This window comes from Quercus lobata, chromosome 8 (genome assembly GCF_001633185.2).
Source record: "Quercus lobata isolate SW786 chromosome 8, ValleyOak3.0 Primary Assembly, whole genome shotgun sequence".
NCBI lineage: Eukaryota > Viridiplantae > Streptophyta > Magnoliopsida > Fagales > Fagaceae > Quercus > Quercus lobata.
The window spans coordinates 36,260,264-36,283,849 of record NC_044911.1 but is presented as its reverse complement, the minus strand read 5'-3'; the positions used below and the strand labels follow the sequence as shown (position 1 = coordinate 36,283,849).

Genomic DNA, 23,586 nt, shown 5'->3' with positions numbered 1-23,586 from the left:
CATTTATCAAAAGTAGTAAAGAATATTGCATGTTGTGTGTGGAAAACATCGCAAGATTGCATAAGTGTATACATGTTATGACGATCTGAGATATGAGAAAATCACTTTAACTCATACACAATCATAACTGTTTGATGGGGACTATCACCTTCAAGGCACATCCTATAACTCCCACATCTTCTAGAATACACACTTGCAATCATATATAAAGCATTTTTATCTTTTTTCTTTTTTTTTTTTCTTTGCATATTTTTCATTTTAAGCAAATCATGCATGGGTATATAAGAGAGAGAAAAAAAAAATACCCAATGATGATAAGCATTTGACATTCCAATTTTGCTATGCCAAAGCACATAAATGTCATTGATATTGCACTTTTGCTATGTCGAAGCATACAGATATCATTTCATGATTGGTGAGCAACAGTGGTGAGATGGTTATTTATGCCTTTCTCTTAAGATTTTCTAGTCCTTCCCATCAAAAAGAGTGATACTAGTGTTAAGTATAAGAGATAACTTAATCTTGCTCATCACAAACATGAGCCACAAAACTCACTTCCTTAGTTGTGCATAGAGATACTCATCTAAGTTACAAAAGATACAAAATTTAGAAAACTTTGTTTCAATGGCCATCCAAAGTACACAAGTACCAATGTACACAAAACACTCACTATTTTTGTATTTTTCTGATTTTTCAATTTTTTTTATAAGAAAAACAAAATAAACAAAACTGAAAATAAACAAACAAAAACATGTTAAGCAAAGCAAAGCATAAAACTAGACTGACTTAAAATAAAAGCGAAACACACAAGTTGTGCAAAAAAAAAAAAAAAACACGAAGAGAGAGAAGAAAGTGATAGAATCACTTGGAGCCCTTTTCCTTCCACACCTTGGATGAACCTTTCCATCTAGCATACCCTTGATCCGGCGGTGAGGGGGAAGAATTGAAACCGTTCAAGTTTGAAAGGAACATGAGGGTTTTGAAAAGATCTCCAAAGGGAGCAAGATAGGATTGGAGTTGATTTTGGCTTCTAGATGCTATCATGCCATTGCTCTGTTGAGTGGTTAACCACTTATAGCAATTTGGTCGAGTATGACCGGCAAATCCACAATGATGACAGAGATGTTGCTTCTTCTGTTTAGGTTTTTTAGAGTTAGCCTTCTTAGCCTTAGGGTTTTTAACTTCTTTCTTATCCTACTTAGGGGGTGCTCCTAAGATAAAATTTCCTTTGTCTATGTTCTCACTAGCTAAATTAGTTTTGACATTATTGTTCTCAATTTCAATAATATTAGCAGGAGGAACAAAAACAGTAAAACTAGTAGAAGCAGTACTAGGAGAAGAAAAATCATACCCTAAACCGGTTTGATCAGAAGCAGATTTTTGAAGACTGAGCATTTCATCGAGCTTAGCACTTGAAGTCCTTTCTAGTTGAGCTCTGACTTGAAATAGTTCTGCCTCAAGCTTCTTGATCTTCTCAGCCAAGAAGTTATTCTCAAACCTCAACTCCAATAGTCTGATTTGATTAATCAAACTTTGTGGAAAGCTCTTCATGCTCAAGCTTTACATCACTGAGCTTCTTGGTGGTCAACCTATACAACTTCTCATGCTTTTCTGAGACCTTGTACAACTTTGCATAGGCTATGTGGATGTCATATTGTTCATCCATCTTCTCAAACTTGGACTCCACCAATTCCTCTTCTTCGTCCACATCTTCAACAATTCCCTTAGTAGGATTGACAATGGCAGTAAAGACATTTAGGATTCTATCATCCTCATTGTTGGAATCATCCTCAAGCTTAGTGTCGCTAAAAGTAGCAGCAAGTGCCTTGCACTTCCCAATGGTCTTGAGATATGTGGGGCACTCCTGTTTCATATGACTGAAGCTTTGACACCCAAAGCACTTTAGTCTTGAAGGAACAGTATACTGACTGCCATCCCTAGCATCCTTCTTCCCTTTATCTTGGCTCTTAAATTGAGAAGAATTGGATTGCCTACGGTCCTTGTCGAAGCCATTCCCATTGGCATTCGATATGAACTTCTTGAATTGCCTTGTAATGTAGGACTTCATTTTAGAATCCTCATCGTCTGAAGACTCATCAGTATCACTGCTCTTGGACTTCAATGCCATGCTCTTACTCTTACCTAACTTACCAATTCTCGTTAACCCTAACTCGTAGGTCTGCAGATTACCAACCAACTCTATCAAAGGGATCTTGTCAATATCCTTTGATTCCTTGATCGCCGTAATCTTGGAATGGAATCTCTTGGGTAGAGATCTGAACACCTTTCTCACAATCTTGGGTTCAGAAATGGTTTCCCCAAGATTGAAAGCTGAGTTCACTATGTCTTTAAGCTTGACATAGAACTCATTGAATGACTCATCCTCCTTCATCTTGATTTCTTCAAAGCTTGTAGTGAGCCTCTAAAGCTTTGAATCTTTGATAACCTTGGTTCCCTCATAGATTGTCTAGAGAATGGTCCATGCCTCCTTAGCAGTTTCAGTAGAGGATATCTTCTTGAATTCCTCATTAGTAACTGCACTGAACAAAGCATTCAATGCCTTGCTATTGAAGTTTGCCGCCTTGATCTTGGCTTCATCCCAATTGGCCAGCATTTCCTTTGGCTTGGTTGAGCCTATCTCAACAGCTTGCCACACCTTCTCATCTACAGACTACAAGAAAGCTCTCATGCGTACTTTTCAGTATACATAGTTAGTGCCATTAAATAAATGAGGTATAATTAAAGACTGTCATCTATCCATGACAAACAAGGGTCAATGGATCAACACAACAAAAATTAAAACCTAATCAGAGTGTGCCTGCTCTGATACCAGTTGATAGGCTAAAAATGTATTGACCCCTTGTGATAAATTAATTGATTAATTAGTTAAGTTTATTAATTAATCAAATTAACATGCAAACGTATGGTAGCACAAACAAATCACCAATTAAACAAAGTGCAGCGGAAATTAAATTGACACGATGATTTGTTTACGAATAGGGAAATCCAACATGACAAAAACCCTACCGGCTGATTTTAAGGTCACCACTCCCGAGAATCCACTATTATCAAAACAAGTAGTTACAAGTAAAGGAATCCCAGAACCTTATACCAACTTACAGTTGAACCCTTACCCCAATACCCAATTGGACTTGTTCTGTAGTGACAATATCTTCTTGTAATGCACGACTCCCAGTATGTGATTAACCAATTGCGCGGATCCCAGTATGCGACTTCAATCACCAACTAGAGAAGGTTGTTGGCTGCAAAGTTCTTCAGTTCATCCAGACGATGAAGATCAAGAAGATGTTTGGTCACAAAACCCTATGGTGTACAAACACAGCAACTTCTTCACAAGAACAATGAACTAGGGCAAATTCTATTTCCGATCACAATTTGCTTAAACAAACTTTACTCAACACTTGTGCAACTTGTTCCACCTTTGACGACCCTTAAAATAATCCTTTTATATGTCTAGGTTTGTGAGAAAAGAAAGCTCAAACACATAATCACGGATTAGAGTCAAAACAGAACTGAAAATCTATTTTTCTTAAATCTCGACAAATACCCTATCTATTGAGCTGTTGTCGAACCACGGGGCTGGAACAGCTCTTCAAGCTCAATAGATGGCTAGCTGTCAAGCTTTAATGACAGGCACTTTTCAAACTTGAATTTTGGACAGACTTGCATGGTTTCAACACTTGATCTTGAAACAAAATTTCTTGAAGTATTAAGCATATCCTAGATCTACCCAAATACAAGTAAAGTGGGTTTTGTCAAAGGATTAGCCAATTACATAAAATAGTGACATATGTTCCTAACAAGTCAGTCACATATGTCTTAACATGAAGAAACATATAAGGCAATGTCATACTCAATTTGATTGATTTTACTGTTATTGTTATTTATTTATTTAATAAATATTTATAATTTTTGTTTAACCATCCCGTGCATCGCACGGGTTAGCGACTAGTACATAGTAATTATGGAAAATGTTTTTTTTTTTTTTTTTGAGGTGGCATTATGGAAAAAGTTAACAGAGGCTTTGAGAGCATTAGTTTATGAAATATTTTTAAAAGCTTTTTTATTTTGACAGTTTTATATATATATATATATATATATTTCCCATAAAAATAGTGTTAAAACTTTCTTAAAATGATACTTAACAAATGCCCTAAGTGCACTCGCTAACTAAACCCTATAATTATTAATAGTATGGGATTCAAGTTATTCCAAAGATAATAGCAACCTTAGCGATGTCTATTTTTTTGGATCAAAAACCACATCCTCTCCCCCACCCCCTCTCCACTATATTCCTATCTAAAATGAAAAAAAGAAAATTGGTGTTTTATGTCTAGACTCTAGACTAAGAATTCTTTTTTTTTCCCACACTATGTTTTAATATTTTTGGAGGGTCTCCCAACCTTGATCTTAGCCAAAAGGCCAAGAAAGGTACGAAGGGTCTCCCAACCAAAAACAGTAATTCCACACATTAAAACAATAAAAATAAAAATTCACCCCAAATTTCACAAAATTTTAACGACTCCTACGAGCGATATATGGCCCCACCAAAATTTTCTCCTAAGCTCGAACAATCAGTGGGGGGAAAATTTTGGGAAAAATAATTTATCCATACAAAGTACAAACCTTCAAGCCTCCTTTTAGGTTGAATTAAGTATACGTTCAGATAGAAATGATTTCTCCTGCATTTGCCTTTTTTTTTTTTAGCACCTCTTGCACTGTTCATGAGAAATGAACAGTGCATTTAGGCTTATGAACAATAACCTGTGCGTGAACAGTAATTTTTTAATTATTTTTTTTATTATTTTCAATTTTCAGTTTTCAGCAAAATAAGCGGTATCCAAATAAATCCTAAGTCACTTCTCTTAAATGCAACATTGTCAATGACAGACAAATCATGAGTTGGAGTTGCTCCTAAATTCCAAACTCAAAGCTCCAACAAGTCAGCTGAAAGAACCATTACAACTACTCTTAAACCTAAAGAAGCCATACCTATATCATCATTAGAGAGGGGACCGAGAGGTCAACCATTGTTACTTTCTTGAGTGATTCTGGTGGCAGCTTTAAATTTAGATTCATTAGAAATAAAATAAAATGTTGTGAGAAAAGTGCGACCTTTGACCCCGGTGATCAATGGGTCGTTAAATATTGTTTCTCTAGGCCAAAATGGCCCATTAGCATTAATTTTTGAAATATTTAGCAACAGAGCACTGTTTCGGAAATAATTAGGGAAATACCACTTTTTCGGGCCCTATAGCGGCGTTTTCCTGCAAAATTTTTTTATAAGTCCCATAACAGGTTCAAGGGGCCCTATAGTGGCGTTTTTAAGCCCTATAGTGACGTTTTTGGGCCCTATAGCGGCGTTTTCCTGCAAAAATTTTTATAAGTCCCATAACAGGTTCAAGGGGCCCTATAGTGGCATTTTTAAGCCCTATAGTGACGTTTTTGGGCCCTATAGCGGCGTTTTCCTGCAAAATTTTTTTATAAGTCCCATAATAAGTTCGGGGGGCCCTATAGTGGCGTTTTTAAACCCTATAGTGACGTTTTTGGGCCCTATAGCGGCGTTTTCCTGCAAAATTTTTTTATAAGTCCCCATAACAGGTTCAAGGGGCCCTATAGTGGCGTTTTTTAAGCCCTATAGTGACGTTTTCGGGCCCTATAGCGGCGTTTTCGGAAAAAGTGGTATTTCCTTAATTATTTCCGAAACAGTGCTCTGTTGCTAAATATTTCAAAAATTAATGCTAATGGGCCATTTTGGCCGTTTCTCTAAATGAGGATTCAACTGATGATACTATTCCTCCTAGATCAAGGTCTAACATTGCAGCGGCCACTTATTTTGTTAAAGTAAAGATAATAATACCAAAACAAATGAAACACCTTTCATTTATTTAAATTCTTGAATTTACATCGTATTAGAACATAAAATAGAAAGTTACAAACCTTTGTTTTAGGTACAATTTAGGAAAAGTAAATCGCTTTTAATTGCTTTTATTTCTAGTTATATGCTAAAAAATGCAAAATTATATGAATAAGCACTAGTCTCAAACGATCTAAGTTCGAACACTCCACCCGATCGAAGTCAGTCTTCTGAGTTAATGTCCATGGATTCATGTCATGCTTACATGAACTCATGGTATAGTATTCCAACATGTCACAAACAAGAAACTAAACATGTGATCATCAAAAAAACAAATTGAGCACGTTAAGGTTTTGGAAAATCATATTTTCATGTAAGTATATTTGAGTGTCATGTTCGCAGGAGTGAACTCACCTTATAACTAAGCTTGATACTTGTGCTTATGGGGGGCCTAGCATGAATCTTTGTGTCCGTCCCAAATCTTTTAACTAGATTCCTTGCATACTTAGATTGATGAGATGTAAATATCCCATTTTGTGACCGTTTCACCTACCCTACTCATCTCTAACTGATTTTTATTTCATTAGAGAACTTATGAGCACGTGACTCAATACTATAGCCAAACACAATGTCATCCGCATAGATATATGCAATAATAAACTCATCCCTTATTTTTACAATAAAATTGTGCCACGTTGGTCGCCCCTTCTTACCCAATTTTTCATTCAAAAAAAAAAAAAAGGGGTAAAACCCTCTTTCGTCCCTACATTTTCACGCGATTCCCATTGTGGTCCCTAACTTTTTTTTTTTCACCACTTTTAGTTCCTATTTTGAAAAACACGTCTCGTTTTTGTCCGTGCCATTACATCAGAGACAGAAATTGCACAGGTGGCAAACGGCAAGTTAAGATCATTAAAATAATAATAAAATTTTTTATTTTAACATTAAAAAATGCCACCTCAGCATTTAAATAAAAAAATTAATTTATTAATTTTAACTAAATAAAAAAATTAAAAACAGAAATAAAAACAAAAAAATTACATTAATTGAGATCTGAGGGTGGCTTGAACAAGAACAATAAGAACATACATCCAGATCTAAGAACACAAAATTAAAATCCAAAAATCACAAACCCAAAAACACAAACACAAAAACAAAAACAACAGATCTTCCTGTTAAACCAAACACAAAAGCAACAAACACAAAACACAAAAGCAACAAACACAAACTCAAGAACACAAAATTAAAATCCAAAAATCACAAACCAGAAACTCAAACACAAACCCAAACCCAGCAACATTTTTCCCATGTTATCTTAGAAAACTATAAAGCTACTAAACTATACTAATAAAAACACAATCAATACTCCATTAAAGGATACACACTCGTCGCCAGTATCGACAAGAAAAACCCATCGTACCTGCAAAAAAAAAAAACCCACAAATTTTTCACTTCAAATTTTCAAAACCAATCACTCTCACACTCTCAAACTCACTCACACACGCATGTACAGAAAAGTAGGAGCTTGGAATTGACCATTTGAAATCGACACCTCTCATGGCCATTGGGTCGGATCATGAACGACCTGAAATGCAGTGATCTCACCGTACTTGCCAAAAATGGAGGTGAGGGTTTCGGCGGTGGTGTCCCAGTCGAGGTCATGGATGAAGATCTTGCGGTGGGCGGGGTCCACATCGGCAAGCTCACGCACGATTTCAATCAAGTCCGGGTGCTTGCTCACTCCCTTCTTGATCAGAGCCACGAGATGGTCCTTCATGAACGGCTCTAGAAGCTTCTCCACATCTTCGTCCTCATCGTCGTCAGTTGCTGGGTTTGTGTTTGTTGCTTTTGTGTTTGGTTGACAAGGAAGACCTGTTGCTGGGTTTTTGTTTGTGTTTTTGTTCTTGCTGGAAATCAGTTTGTGTTTGTGTTTTTGTGTTTGGTTGACAAGAAAGGGCAAGAAAATGCTAGAAAATCTGGGCATGTGTTTTAAATCTGAATTTGTGTTCTTTAGAGTTCTTGTTGAGGATGAATTGGATTTTAATTTTGTTTTTTCTTTTTTGTTTTAATTTTGTTTTTATGTTTAATTTCTTGTACATGTTTAATTTGATGTGGATCTATAGTTTAATTTTATGTTCTTATTTTCTGGTTTGTGATTTTTGGATTTTAATTTTGTGTTCTTGAGTTTGTGTTTGTTGCTTTTGTGTTTGGTTTAACAGGAAGATCTATTGTTTTTGTTTTTGTGTTTGTGTTTTTGGGTTTGTGAGTTTTGGATTTTAATTTTGTGTTCTTAGATCTGGATGTATGTTCTTATTGTTCTTGTTTAAGCCACCCTCAAATCTCAATTAATGTAATTTTTCCTTCTTCTTTTTTTAAATTTTTTTATTTAGTTAAAATTAATAAATTAATTTTTTTTATTTAAATGCTGAGGTGGCATTTTTTAATGTTAAAATAAAAAAATTTATTATTATTTTAATGATCTTAACTTTGCAGTTTGCCACCTGTGCAATTTCTGTCTCTGATGTAACGACAGGGACAAAAACGAGACGCATTTTTCAGGATAGGGACTAAAAGCGGAGAAAAAAAAAGTTAGGGACCAAAATGAGAATCGCGTGAAAATGTAGGGACAAAAAAGGGTTTTATCCCAAAAAAAAAATTGTGATTCTAGAAGTAAGAAATGATGTCAACATTTGATCCATGTGCTTTTTAAAAAGAACATATACACAACAATTTTTATCATGACTCAAATGTAACTCCATTTATTTTTAATGCTTACAGTTAGCCACGTTAAAATCATGCATAACAATATGGAACAAAATGGTCTCCACCAATTTTCTCCCCTGGAAAATATCATGTGTTATAGATAGGCTATAATAGCATTGTTTTTTGGTTATAGAAAAGAAAAGAAGGTGTAGGGGCCTTTTTTGTGTGATATGGTATGTTGGGCTGCCTCCTGCGGTAATGGGCTGGGCTGCCTCCTGCGGTGATGGGCCCTGGTGTTTCTGAGTAAAGGAGCTGGGGCCAGTCCATTGTAACTCAACTTGGGCCGGTTTGTGCACAAACTTATGCCTTGTCCGCCAGGAGAAAATTCATGGCAAGCAGAACTGTTGCAGACGAGTTACGGCAGGCAGATACAATAATAACTAAAACAGAGTATTTTGACTTATTTAAATAAACAGCTATGTATTTCCTACCAATAAAGCATGATTACAGTCATAATAATATCAATCACAGAGAAGAACGAAGAAAATAATACTAGCTAATTTAAATGGGCATAAATTAAGTTTTAAGCTTAGTCTGCCACAGCAAAACCAAAGAGGAGAGAACGCCTCTTCTCAATGCAAATAACCCCCTTAGGAAAAGGATCCTGCCACGAGAATTAATGGATTTGAGGGAGTCGGACCTGAGTGGTTGTTGCCCAAAAGAAAAAAAGTCCTTGTTTGCGTTTTGGAAGAAGGTAAGATTTAGAAGGGGAGAGAGAGAAACTGATCTATGGGTGCATGCCCTATTGAACCAACTCTCCTTTTTCTTAGTTTTCTTTTCGTTTCTTTTCCATTTTCTTTCTTATCTTTTTCTTTTCTTCTTGCTCTGTTTTTTCCTTTTTACTCTAAAAAATATGCTCTGTTTTCGATCCCCCCTACAAGGCACGGCAAGGGCCTTTTTATAGCGCCTGCCATGACTAGTGTTTTATCGTCTTACCCCTTCACCTTTGTCTAGTCTAGGCGTACTGGCCGACCACCAAGACTGTGCGACATCCACCCTCGCCAGACAGAGGCGGGTTTTTGTTTTGTTTCTCTGTATTCCTGCCACGGTATTAATGCTTTCTCTCTCCACTCTCAGAGCATGCACCAACGGTTCCCCCTCAAACTTGCCTCTTTTGGGTGGTCTATCATCCTAGCAGGACGTACCTCCCAAAAGAGGCTTGGACAGGAGCTATAAATAGATCTTTTCCCCTCTCCCCACCACCAAACCACACCCCCTTTACCTCTTAACTCTGGCCCATGGCTCCACTGTGTCCTATATTGGCTGGGTACAGGCTGTTGGTGCCTGGGCCTTGCGCGTGCTTCCCTTTCAAATTTTTCTAAGAGTCTGCCTGCTGCTCATGCATCTGCCGCGACCTGAAGACTCTCCATCTACGTTTCTTGGCCTTTCATATGGGTTTTTCCTTTGGTTTTTCGCTCCATTCAGGAGTTGGGCCTCGTATGATAATAGGCTTCACATTTCCTTGGCCCACTTTTGATTTTCTTTACTGCCTGCCAAGTTGAACTGTTATTCCTGCCGTAATAACTTAATCCTGCTGGACCTCCTTTTGGGCCAGCCGTTTATCCCTTTTCTCAGTGGCCTATTATGGGCACTGTTTTGCTTGTACTCATGAGCTCCTATGTCCCTTTGGGCTTTTCCTTTGGACATCCGTGGTCCGATTGCTTTCTTTGGGCTTCCTCGGCCCGTTTGCTAATTCCACACTCCCATGGGCCTTTTTACTAACTTCATTGGGCTTCCCTGGCCCAATAATCTTATCCTTATCTTTGGAGTTCATGGGCCTTCCATAAACTCCTTATTCTCTTAGTTTACAATTGCCTTGAGCTTGCGGCGGCCCTTTCTCACTTTTCTACCTCATACTCTGCCCATGGGATGCTACTTCTTTCTTTCCTGGCTTCCTTGAGCCCGCTTGCCTCTTCAAGACCCATTTATTCATTTGTTGGGCCTGTGATCCATTATTCCTATCGCTTGGGCCTAATGATTTTTTTTCTATTTACCTTGTCAATTCTTTGTGGCCCTCATTATTGGGCTTTTCTTGTCTGCTGGGCTTCCACAAATGGCCCTCAACATTTAGCCCCCTGAATATATGAAACGTTTTTGCGGTTCATATGTGAATGAAAAGGCATTTCTGCCTTTCTCTCATCTTTTTTCTTCTTCTCTTTTTTTCACGGGTCTTTTTTAAGCTGTGGGCCCCTTCTTATTCATACATATATTCTCCTTCCTGCCGTGAACAGGGTTGTCTCTTCGAATTTCCCAGTTTGGCAGTTATTTTCAAAACAGAGCCGCCGCTTCATTAACTCCATTCCCTTTTAATGGCTGGCCCGTCACCTCCTTTCATGCTGATATTAATGACTTGGGTATTTAGGGAGGAATCCTTCTGCACTTTAATCACAAAGTCTTTCCTTTCCCAAAACACACACTCTCCGTCTCTTACTCTCCTTCTCCCTTTCAAATACCCATAACCATCTTCTCCGACTAAGCCTCCTCACCGTGTCGCTAGTGAAAAGTCAAGGTTCTTCCCGCCGTAAAGGAAAGGCGGTTGCTTCCGATTCTCCTGCCATTCCTGAGGAGGTGGAACGTTCTGATTCGGAGCGGTCCACTAAGTAGGAGACAGAGCATAACCCCGACAGCGAATGCGCTCCTTTACTCGACCCTTGGTATGAAATTAACCCTCACTTCCCAAAAATCCCCAGTGACTATGTACCGCCGCCGTCGGGTCGTGTATTGATTACCCTTGTCCAGCGAGACCTCGACGTTTCTTGGGCTCCTTTGGCATCTTCAATCCCCGATCTGTCCATTCACCAAGGGGTTTCGCTTCCTGTACCCCTTCATTTTGAGTTTGGGTCCGGCACATCCTCGGGTTGGAAGGAATGGGTTGATAGCGAGCTTTCCGACACGGGTTTCATGGGTTTGTTGCAGCGAGCCGGCGTTTTGAAGGCCGTAGTCTCGTCCCGTTGCTAGTCGAACTTCCGGGACCTCTATAACCTCTGTCATTTGGTCCGGCGATGGTGCACCACCACCCACACCTTCTTCTTCTCGTGTGGCGAACTCACCGTGACTCTCGAAGATGTGGCTAACCAGTTGCTTTTGCCCATTCTTGGCGATACCGATCCTGCCGCCTTAGAACTTTCTCCTGAGGAAGAGGCCATTGAGGTTGAATTGAGGAAAAGGATGACCGGCAACGCTAAGTTGTCTTACTGGGTAAGTTCTTCTTCTAAGTTTTCTGCTGCCGCCCACCGTACGGCTTTTATCGCGTTTTGGCTTTGCAAGTTTGTTTTTGGGTCCCACCCCCACTATGCCATAAAACCTTTGTACTTTCATTTGGCTATCAAAATATCTGCGGGGGTGAGCCTGCCGCTGGCTCCTATATTCCTGGGGCACTTATATGTTCAACTAGATATCCTCCGTAATGATGAGAGCCAGGCTGGGTCTTGCCACATTGTTACTTCTTCCGTTCATCGCACTATACTTCAGCAGTGGTTGTTTGAGCGTTGTGCTCAATACTTGGTGAAATGTAGACCCACTCGATTTGCCAGAGAGAAGTACCAGAGTTGTTCAAGAGTGATTACCGATTTTTGTGGCAGGTTTGAATCTGATTTCCTGCTTGCTTTTCGTTGGTTTGGTTTGAAGCCGATTGGCTATTCTGTGGTCGAGTCTTTTGATGGGAGTGTGGGTTTCTCTTGGAGAGTCTATAGAAATTTGGGCACTGATTATACTTGTGCGAATTCTGTTATGGGTTCATTTGTTGATACCGTTGGGACTACGACCCCATTGGTCTACTTTGATGAAACTGGGATTACCTATCTTACCGCTACTAATGCCAGATGGCTGCCCTATTTGGCCGATGAAGGCATTAGATTTGTTCATTATCTTGCCAACCGGGTGAGGAGGCAGTTTGGACTGGATCAAGACATCCCTGACGACATTTCTTCCCTCATGGGAGCTCCTACTTCAGTCCGGCCTTTCCTGCGGCAGACTACCTTTGACTTTTGGAAGAAGCATTTCAACGCCATTATAGTCCATGGTTCTCTAAAGGAGGGTGTCTGTACTTTTCCCATGCATGGCTACTGGCATGTAGTGATGGATTCATTTGTGGTTGAGTTAGCAGGAAGTCGTGGCTTCTCCCTTATTCCTCCCGAAGGGTTAGGCATGGTTGCCTCGGTTAACCCTCGCCTGCTGCTTCCCTCTAAATCCGTTTTGGTGTATGCTAGAAAACAGAGCCGGTCAACCATTTTTGAATGGGACGCAGAAAAGAAAGGATGGTTTTGGCACGCTGGCGACTATCCCCCTGGTTGGGAGAAAAAAGTTAAGGGAATCAATCTTTCTATACCGAGCAAGAAAGCACCTGCTAAACCCAAGTCTGCTGGCAAAACCAAGCCTGCCACACCACTACCTCCTGCAGGTGCTCCGCTGGCTAACAAGACTCATGGTAGCAAAAGGAAAACTACTCCTCACCCCGTTTCTGCCACTGAACGGAGGGTAAGTTATTTCTCCCCTTTTCCTTTTTTGACAAAATTTCTTAATTGTCTTGCAGCTAACTCGTTAATTTCTTCTGCCTCTTTCCTTTTAGTCTAAGCATAAGGAAGATTCATCAGTCACCCGCCCCATTTTACTTGATGATCCTGAGTCTGACGTGAGTCCCTTTTCTCCACTTCTCTCTTCTTTCTTTTTCGCACGCCTCTGCCACGAGTCTTTTGCCCCTTTTTTTGTTTTTTACTTAACAAAAATTTTCTTTTTAGGAGGAGCTTGAGCCTCTGTCCATATATCGCCCCACTGCCGAGGAGATTTCCGCCTCCATGGGTGTGCCTATGGAAGGCTTTTGATGGGGCCGAGGCAGTATTAGCGACGCTTGCCCCTCCTACTGCACACAAGACTCCTGCCAAAACTCCCACCCCTTCTGCCGAGCCGGTACCTAGAGAGGGTACTCATGTTGAAGGGGTTGGTGAGACTACACCTTTGCCTGCTGAGAGACCCACTCCTTCAGAGGGAGCCATTCCTCCTGCCACTGTTCAACCCAAAACTACTTCTCCCGTTCTGCCGCTAGTGATTTCGACTAGTGATCCTTTTGCAGCTATTTCCCAGGCTGCAAAGGGTAGTGCTTCGCTTGTTGTTACTCCTTCCTCTATACCCGGCTCCGCTACCCGTGGTCCTGATTCAGACTTATCTTCAGAGGGATCCGATGACATTTTTGAGGATCCTGATGATGCACCCGTGTTGAAAAAGAGAATTTCTGACTTTGATGAAGAGGGTAGTGCTTCGCCCGAGCCTGACTTCATGGGTATGTATCTTCCTTTCCCTTTATCTTCTTTCTGCATTTGCGTTTCATTTGCATACTTATCTCCCCACTTGCAGAAACTTCTGAGAGGCCAGAAATTGCAGCAGGCGTGGGAATGACTGCTCCTACCGTACCTGTAATGCCTATTTCTGCCGCACCTTCAGTACTTGTTTCAGTTGTACCTACTACCCATGTTTCCTCTGTGCCTGCAGTACCCGTTTCTACTACACCTGTAGCCCCCATTCCTGGTAATTTTGGCACTCTTTCTTTCTCTTCCTATTTCATCCTTTTTTTCTTTTGCAAGTCTTTTCTTCCCGTGCCATTTTTTTTTTTTCATTTTGCCTTGCGTTCCCTTCCTTTTTTGTTGTAGGTCCACTTCCTACTATCCCTTCTCAGTTTAAGGCGGGTAGTAGTTCTGCCACCGTCCCGGATGATGCTGCATCTTTCTTTGTCCGTTTTGACCAGTCGGAGGTTAACGACCTTGGTCCGGTAGACTTCTGGGCCTCCGGTCCTCCCTATGTGGACTTCTATGGCTTCTGAGTCCCTGAGGACTGCGTCTCACACTTGGTGATGCTCTATAGTCATCACGGCAATTTTATGCGAGAGTTTTGCCTTTGTCACTCTTCTAGGGAGCATTTCTTGTAGATGCTGGGATGTGTACTAAATGACATCGAGCATAACTTCATTGACTCTATTTCTGCCGGGAAGATCCTGCAGTGGAGGGCTGTGATACAGGAGCTCATCAGTGTAGGATTCGCTGTGGAGTTTATTCTTGAGCATCTACGTAAGATCGCCCGGGCCCTTTTCATGAGGAGAGTCCAGCCAGCTGTTGAGGCCATAGACGCTCGCATTGAGCTTTTGAAGAAGGAGGTGGCTGATTTGGAGGGTCGCCGTGAGCGTCTTCTTTCTAGCGTTGGTGGACCCAGTCACTTTGGAGATTAGAGTCTCATTACTGAACTTCATTGATGATAGCACCGTTTCCTTTCCTTTTCTTTGTTTCTCTATTTTTGTTATGTCATACAGAACACTTTTATGTTTCCTGCCGTAGTTACTTGGCTTGTGTTTGCCACAGTTTGGGTTTGTAATAATGCTACAATTTGCTACTTTTTCTTTACTATTGCTATGATATGATGCTAATACTTCGTACTTTTTCATTAAATACTCATGAAAGCACGTTACAATTTCTTTTGTGACATAATCACTTGGAGGAATAAAAGAAAAAGTTTAGTAAAGGAAACGTAGACAAAAAACTAAGGAAAAAAAAGGAGTCAACCACACAACTTTCTTCTCTAAGCAAAATAACGCTTCAGCCATTTTCCATTGATGGGGTCCATCAAGTCCTTGCCGTCCATTTGAGTTAGGCGATAATACCCACTTTGATGTGCTTCTCTTATCACAAGGGGTCCGTCCTATTTAGGTGCAAACTTGGATGGTCCTGCCAGACCTCGCTTGACGTAGTCTGCCACTTTTAACACTAATTGTCCTTCTGCAAACACTCTTTCCTTGGTCATCCTGCCGTAGGCTTCAGTCATCTTCTGCCTGTATCTCCGGTTGCGTTCCTGGGCTTCTTTCCTCTTTTCATCAAGTTCTTTCAGGTCCTCAAACCTTTCTGCCGTGAAGACTTCTCCCTCCTTTTCCTTTTCTTGCATCTACATCACCCTTAGGGACGGTGTCATTATTTCTGCCAGACTCACTACTTCAGTTCCGTAGACTAAGGAAAAGGGTGAAAAGTCTGTGGCTGACTTTAGTGATTTTCTGTATGCCCAGAGAGCGTCTGGCAGGTGCATTACCCATCCTCCTGCATACTCTTGGCTCATCATGCTAATGATCTTTATGAGAACTTTGTTTGTTGCCTCTGTCTGCCCGTTCCCTTGAGGGTAATAGGGTGATGACCTGTGGTGCTTGACTTGATAGAACTCTAGCATTCTTCTCACATCACTGTTGACAAACGGTGTGCCATTGTCGCTGATGATCTTGTGGGGCACCCTAAACCTCACAATTATATTTTCTTTGATGAAGTTTGCCACTGCTCCTCCTGTAGCCTTGCGGAGTGGTACTGCCTCCACCCACTTGGTAAAATATTCTGTAGCTACCAATATCCATATGTACCCTCGTGATGGCAGATTGATTGGCCCTACCAAATCTAGCCCCCAAGTGTGGAAAGGGCCATGGGGTGACCATGCTGTGCAAGCCTTGTGGATGGGTATGAATTAAGTTGGCTTGTACTTGACAACTGTGACACTTCTTTACAAATTCTGCCGCCTCTTTCTTCATGGTTGGCCAGTAGTAGCCCATCTGCAGCAGGCACCTGTAAAACTTTTTCTTCCCCTGATGTTCACCACATTCCCCAGAATGTACTTCTTTTATCATTTCTTTAGCCTCTTCAGGACCCAAACACCTCAAAGGGTCTCCATCATATCTTTTTTTGAAAAGGACCGTGTTATGTAGGAAGTAACGTGTTGCCAGCCTCTTAAGCTTGTACCTTTCACTGTGCCTTTGTGGCAGGACGCCTTCTGCTAGGTACTGCATGAAAGGGCTTCTTCAATCCTCGCTGATGAACACAGCATAACTCTCCTCCCTGTCTGCCGCAAGCTGGTAGGTCCCACACTGGGTTTGGACTTGATCTGCATCTTTGCCCATGCTTGGCCAATAGAAGCCTGCTCTCTGGAGTCTGCGGTAAAGACTGACTTCCCCGCAGGACCCACAAGTCTTGTCATGTATTTCCTTCAATTTTCTCTAGGCTTCTTCCTGGCCCACACATCTGGATAAAATCCCACCTAGCATCCTGCGGTACAGCTCTTCTTTTACCAAAGCATAGTCTTTCGATATCTTCAATTCTGCTGCTTCATCTCCCTTCACCATGGTTTCCTTTATGGGGATTCGCCAATCCCCTTCGCCCTGTTCTTCCCGGAATTTTTCCTTCAACACTTCAATGATGGATTCTTCCCTTTTGCTGACTTCTATGTTGGTGCTACTCCCTTCAAAGATTATTTGCGAACCCAATGCGGCCAAAGCGTCCGCAAACCGATTTTCATTTCTCGGTGCATGTTTTATCTCAAAGGTTGAGAATTTCTCTTCCATCTTCTGGGCCATTGCTCTGTACGGAGCTAGGCTGGGTTCCTTCAAGGAAAAACTTCCATTGGCCTGGCAGACGACCAAGTTGGAGTCTCCTAGTACTTTCAAATGTTTGACTCCCATTTCGAGAGCTGTGGCAAGCCCAGTTAAATAGGCCTCGTATTCCACCGTGTTGTTTGAACAGGGGAATTCCAACTTAAACGACAGTGCCACTGCCTCGTCTTCTTTATGATACAGAACTACATCGACCCCTTCGAAATGGGTAGTAGAAGACCCATTGAATTTCATTACCCACTGTTCCCGAACCTCCTCTGCCATGGCTACTTCCCCTGGAACTTCATCATCCAGCGGGAATTCTTCCTCTCCTGGAAACTGCGCCAATAAATCCGCTATAGCCTGACTTTTCACTGCCTTAGGTGTCCCCATTCTCAAGTCGTATTGTGATAATTGTAGCAACCACTGGGATATCCTACTGGAGAGAATCAGCTATTGTAACAGAGCTTTAATGGCATGTGACTTAGTCATCAGCCACACTTCATATGCCAAGAAATAGTGACGCAACCTTTGTGAATCGTACACAATGGCTAGGCACGCTCTCTTTGCCTTTGGGTAACGAGTTTCAGCATCTTTTAAGGCGCTGCTGATATAGTATATTGGCTGCTCAGTACCACCTCCATCTTCCTGAGCGATTAGTACGCCAATGGCGTATGAGTTGGTGGCCAGATAGAGTAGCAGTGGTTTTTTGTGAATAGGGGCCTGCACCATGGGGAGGTTCATCATTATCTACTGCAGCCTCTTGAAGGCCGTCTGTTGCGTTTCCCCCCATTCAAAACTTTGCCCCTTCTTAAGCAACTTGGTGAAAGCAGAGGTAATTGATGCCAACCCAGGGATGAATTTTCGGATATATGAGACTTTCCCTAAGAAGCTCTTTAGTTCTTTTACTGTGGCAGGAGTTCTCATAGTTGCTATGGCCGTGACTTTGGCCGGATCCACGTCTATGCCTCTGCTGTGAACCAGGAAACCCAAAAATTTCCTAGAGGATACTCCGAATGCGCACTTGAGGGGATTCATTCTTAGCTTAAAAGCTCTGCATCTTTCAAATACTCTTTTTAACACCCGAAAGTGTTTTTCCCTTTTTCTTGACTTGACCACTACGTCATCCACATAGTCTTCTAGCTCCTGGTGCATCATGTCGTGAAATATGGCCGTCATTGCTTGCTGGTAAGTTGCATCCGCATTTTTCAGCCCGAAAGGTATCATAGTATAATAGAAATTGCCTATGGGTGTTCTGAAGGCAGTTTTCTCTGCATCCTTTGGCGCCATCTTGATCTGATTGTACCCACTGAAACCGTCCATGAATGAGAACATGGCGTTTCCTGCCGCAGAATCTATCAGTAAATCCATGTTTGGCAATGGGAATTCGTCTTTTGGACAAGTTTTGTTGAGATTCCTGAAATCTACACAGCATCTTATCTGCCCGTTCTTCTTCTTTACTGGTACTATGTTGGATAGCCAACGGGGATGCTGGATAGGCTTGATGAATCCTGTGGCTAGCAACTTCTGTACTTCTTTGACTATTTGCCCTTCTATTTCTGTGTGAAATATCTTGGCAGGCTGGGCCACTGGTTTGGCCTCTGGGTCCACATTCAACGTATGCGCAACAAGCCCAGGATCGAGCCCTGGCATTTCGTTGTAATCCCAAGCAAAGATGTCTTTGAATTCTTTCAACAGTAGTATGAGTTTTGACTTCTCCGTTTCTGTCAGGCTTGCACTAATTGAGATAGGCCTTGGTTCTTGTGAGTCAGACCCCAAGTCAACCTCTTCCAATTCTTCTTCTGCCATAACCTGGATGTCTCTTTCTGCCGTAACTGCCTCATCCTTTTCTTCTTCTTTTCCCAAACTTCCTTCATCGACGCAACATGCCAAACTCTTGTGTTGCCCTTTTTGGGTGGGACCCACTTGTATCTCACCTATGGGCCCCATGCACCTTCATAATTTATAGACGATCTTGCCATCAAGGCCTCGGACCCTGATCCACTGAGGTACTTCGTCTGGCTCTACGGCAGGCGCTTCTTTCCTTTTCTTCTTTCGCGCTAGTAGCTCTCTTAAATCAGGTTCTGGGTCATCTTGGACATCTTCCCACCTAGGCACAAAGGTGCCTCGTGGCTTTGCAACCACATTTTCTCCAGATGGAGCCCATTGATTATAGAACATGGTTTCTACCAAGTGGGCTTCTGCTTGCTCGAACGGCAAGGGGTTCGCCGCTATGCGTATCATCCTGCCATTCAATCTTCCCTTCACACATTGGTGGTAGGTGGACGAGACTAATCGGTGTTTGTGTAACCAAGGCCTTCCCAAAAGCACATGGTAAGATACTTCCATTCTGACCACGTGGAAGCAAGCTAGAGAGGCTATAGGGCCTACTTTCAACCATAACTGAATGTGGCCTGCGGTGTACTCCCCTCTCCTACCGAATCCCGTCACTTCCATTGGGCAACCTTGGATCTTTTTCTTTGAAATTCCTGCGGCTTGTAGGGTGCTCAATGGAATGAGATTTACGGAAGCACCTGTATCCACCAGGACGCTCTTAATGGGGATTTGATTGATAGATGTTACTAAATAGAGAGGCCTCCTATGATCTGGGTGCCCCACTTCCATATCTTCACTGCTAAATGTGATTTCTGTTGATTCCTGCAGGAGGGCCCTGTCTTCTGGCATCTTTGCTAACAGGCATTCCACCCCTGCTCCGAAGGTGATGCTTACCAAAGCCTTCGTGGCTATTTTTCTTTCTTTTGCTGTAAGTCCCAACTGGTCAAATAGATTTTTGAACTTGGCACTCTGCTGAAGAGTGGTAATCGCCGCGGCAGGCAGGGCCAAGTTTTCTTCCTTGTCTTCTCCCGGGTCTGCACATATTACTACTGCTGCTACACCCTTCCCCTTGTGGTTTGGGAGTGGGTTTCTTTGGACTTCCTGTTGGGTCAGCTCTAATGTGCCTTCTTTGATCCTGCGGTGCACCAGCCTGCGGAGCGCCTAGCATTTTGCTGTGGGGTGTTGTACATAGTTGTGCAAGCGGCAGAAGCGAGGATCTCTCCTTTCTTCCTCCGTAGGCTCTCTAGAAACCTGGTTGGGTTTAAAGATTCCATCCGCTATCCATTTGTCGAGTAGCACTTCCAGCTCCTTAGGAGTGCATGGTAGGGGTGGGGGCGTATCATACTCCCTCCCCTCTGTTTTCCTTCTCTGGTTTCCAGTGGACACCGCCATAGCCTGCGGTGCGTTCCTCTTGTCTGAACTGGGTTTCACGAACTGAGCCGTCTTTCTAGCTTTCTGCAATAGCTGTGCAAACTGGGAAATCTCCAGATTCTCCGGGACAGCTCTGAACTCCCGAATCATGTTGGTCATGCACATTTCCACCAACGTCCTTTCTTCACAGTGGTCATAGCAATCAAGTGCTATGTCCCTGAACCGTTTGATGTACTCCATCAGATCCTCTCCATTCCTTTGCTTGGTTGCTTGCAGAATTGCAAGTGTCACTGTTTCTTCCCCGTGAAAGTATTTAGTGCAAAATACGTCCACCATGTCATCCCAGGTTGGGATTGATCCCAGGTGTATGCCTGATCGCACAGTGACTTTGAAAACTCCCACAGACATAAGTCTTCGTCTGTTGCGTAAGGGCCAAGGGTGTCAATGAATTTGCTCACGTGCTCTACTGCCCTTCTCTTCCTGCCATTGTACTGAGCAAAGGCCCTTGGTTCATACCTCTCGGGGTACGACTTGCTGAGTACTTTTAGAGGATAGGGAGGTCTCCTTGCATAAAATCTCTCCTTTGGTATTCTGGCTCTCTCTTGCTCCAAGAGAGCCGCTACCTCAGCCATAGTGATGAAACGCTGTCCTGCGTTCCAAGGGACACCTCTTGCCAGTGTCTCTTCTCTGTCTGCCGTATGATTCGGGTCATGCTAGCTGCCTTTCTCTTTTATTTTGTCTGCCTTCAGTTGACGGATCTCTTCCATCATTTGTTGCTGCGAGTGCTGTAATGATTGCAATACTTCGACAAAGGTGTTGACATTGCCCACGGGGACTCTTGTTTGAGGCTGAGGATCAGCCCCCGTTCTGTTGGCACCTTCCATTTGGTTAAGTTGTTCTTGGTGAGGCGTCGCCGGCCTAGATTCTGCTTGTGAGGGTACGGCACTCATATTCCGTGTTGTCTTGGACTTGGGTGGCATAGTTTGTGAGGGGCTCTGCTTTCTTTTCCTTTGCCCCTATCTGCTTCCCAACTCCCTAGTGAAGTCGCCAATTTAATGTAGGGGCCTTTTTTGTGTGATATGGTATGTTGGGCTGCCTCTTGCGGTAATGGGCTGGGCTACCTCCTGCGGTGATGGGCCCTAGTATTTCTGAGTAAGGGAGCTGGGGCCAGTCCAATTGTAACTCAACTTGTGCTAGTTTGTGCACAAACTTATGCTTGTCCGCCAGGAGCAAATTCACGGCAAGCAGAACTGTTGCAGACGAGTTACGGCAGGCAGATACAATAATAACTAAAACAGAGTATTTTGACTTATTTAAATAAACAGCTATGTATTTCCTACTAATAAAGCATGATTACAGTCATAATAATATCAATCACAGAGAAGAACGAAGAAAATAATACTAGCTAATTTAAATGGGCATAAATTAAGTTTTAAGCTTAGTCTGCCGCAGCAAAACCAAAGAGGAGAGAACGCCTCTTCTCAATGCAAATAATCCCCTCAGGAAAAGGATCCTGCCGCGAGAATTAATGGCTTTGAGGGAGTCGGACCTGGTTGTTGCCCAAAAGAAAAAAAGTCCTTGTTTGCGTTTTGGAAGAAGGTAAGATTTAGAAAGGGAGAGAGAGAAACTGATCTATGGGTGCATGCCCTATTGAACCAACTCTCCTTTTTCTTAGTTTTCTTTTCTTTTCTTTTCCGTTTTCTTTCTTATCTTTTTCTTTTCTTCTTGCTCTGTTTTTTCCTTTTTACTCTAAAAAATATGCTCTGTTTTCGATCCCCCCCTACAGGGCACGGCAAGGGCCTTTTTATAGCACCTACTGTGGCTAGTGTTTTACCGTCTTACCCTTTAACCGCCTTTGTCTAGTTTGGACGTACTGGCCGACCACCAAGACTGTGCGACATCCACCTTCGCCAGACAGAGGCGGGTTTTTGTTTTTTTCCTTTGTATTCCTGCCACGGTATTAATGCTTTCTCTCTCTACTCTCAGAGCATGCACCAACGGTTCCCCCTCAAACTTGCCTCTTTTGGGTGGTCTATCATCCCAGCAGGACGTACCTCCCAAAAGAGGCTTGGGCAGGAGCTGTAAATAGATCTTTTCCCCTCTCCCCACCACCAAACCACACCCCATTTACCTCTTACCTCTAGCCCATGGCCCCACCATGTCCTATTTTAGCTGGGTACAGGCTGGTGGTGCCTGGGCCTTGCGCGTGCTTCCCTTTCAAATTTGTCCAAGAGTCCGCCTGCTGCTCATGCGTCTGCCACGACCTGGAGACTCTCCGTTTGCATTTCCTAGCCTTTCATATGGGTTTTTCCTTTGGTTTTTCACTCCATTCAGGAGCTGGGCCTCGTATGATAATGGGCTTCACATTTCCTTGGCCCACTTTTGATTTTCTTTACTGCCTGCCACGTTGAACTATTATTCCTGCCATAATAACTTAATCCTGCTGGACCTCCTTTTGGGCCAGCCGTTTATCCCTTTTCTCAGTGGCCTATTATGGGCACTGTTTTGCTTTTACTCATGGGCTCCTATGTCCCTTTGGGCTTTTCCTTTGGACATCCGTGGTCCGATTACTTTCTTTGGGCTTCCTCGGCCCGTTTGCTAATTCCACACTCCCATGGGCCTTTTTACTAATTTCATTGGGCTTCCCTGGCCCAATAACCTTATCCTTATCTTTGGAGTTCATGGGCCTGCCATAAACTCCTTACTCTCTTAGTTTACAATTGCCTTGGGCCTGCGTCGGCCCTTTCTCACTTTTCTACCTCATACTCTACCAATGGGATGCTACTTCTTTCTTTCCTGGCTTCCTTGAGCCCGCTTGCCTCTTCAAGACCCATTTATTCATTTGTTGGGCCTGTGATCCATTATTTCCTGCCACTTGGGCCTAATGGTTTTTTTGCTATTTACCTTGTCAATTCTTTGTGGCCCTCATTATTGGGCTTTTCTTGTCTGCTGGGCTTCCACAAATGGCCCTCAACAAAAGGATGTAGGGATGTGCTTGTGTGGGTCATCTCATCTGCCTCCGCTGAGTGCTGACCTTAGGCTTTAATTTCTTCTGACAGTGGGCTGTGGCTGTCATTTGCAATGTTAGGGTGACTGAATTTGGATGGGTTTAATTGATATTATTTTTGTTTATGTTTTTCTTTTTTCTTTTTCTACCACTAAAATTTTTAAGTTTTAAATAAACTTTTTCTCAAAAAAAAAAAAAAGATTTCAAATAAATTATTTAAATACTTTATTCTCTTAAAAGAGATTGTCATGATAATCAAAAATCATAACAAACTTTATATATATATATATATATATATATTAAGTATAAGATAGAAATTCTACTATAACTTAATCTAAGTGTAAATGTGTG

At 42.2% G+C, this 23,586-nt stretch overlaps 1 protein-coding gene across 1 annotated transcript; it reads right to left on the bottom strand.

Moving 5' to 3' along the window:
- Nucleotides 1–15,322: 15,322 nt before the first annotated feature.
- LOC115956804 lies at nucleotides 15,323–16,630 on the bottom strand. The gene is made up of 3 exons (XM_031075091.1): nucleotides 16,438–16,630; nucleotides 15,704–16,002; nucleotides 15,323–15,562 (listed from the first exon to the last, which is right to left on the bottom strand). Exons 1-3 carry the CDS (start codon nucleotides 16,628–16,630, stop codon nucleotides 15,323–15,325), a joined length of 732 nt encoding a protein of 243 aa, XP_030930951.1.
- Nucleotides 16,631–23,586: the final 6,956 nt, after the last annotated feature.

Excerpts from the sequence above, each read along its gene's own strand:
- LOC115956804 (XM_031075091.1), bottom strand. The coding sequence starts at position 16,630 with ATGACAAGACTTGTGGGTCCTGCGGGGAAGTCAGTCTTTACCGCAGAC. Across the intron at positions 16,003-16,437 it reads TGAAGAAGCCCTTTCATGCA|CTACAGAATATTTTACCAAG; the intron begins GTACCTAGCAGA and ends GGATATTGGTAG. Across the intron at positions 15,563-15,703 it reads AAGAGTATGCAGGAGGATGG|ATGCAAGAAAAGGAAAAGGA; the intron begins GTAATGCACCTG and ends AGGGTGATGTAG.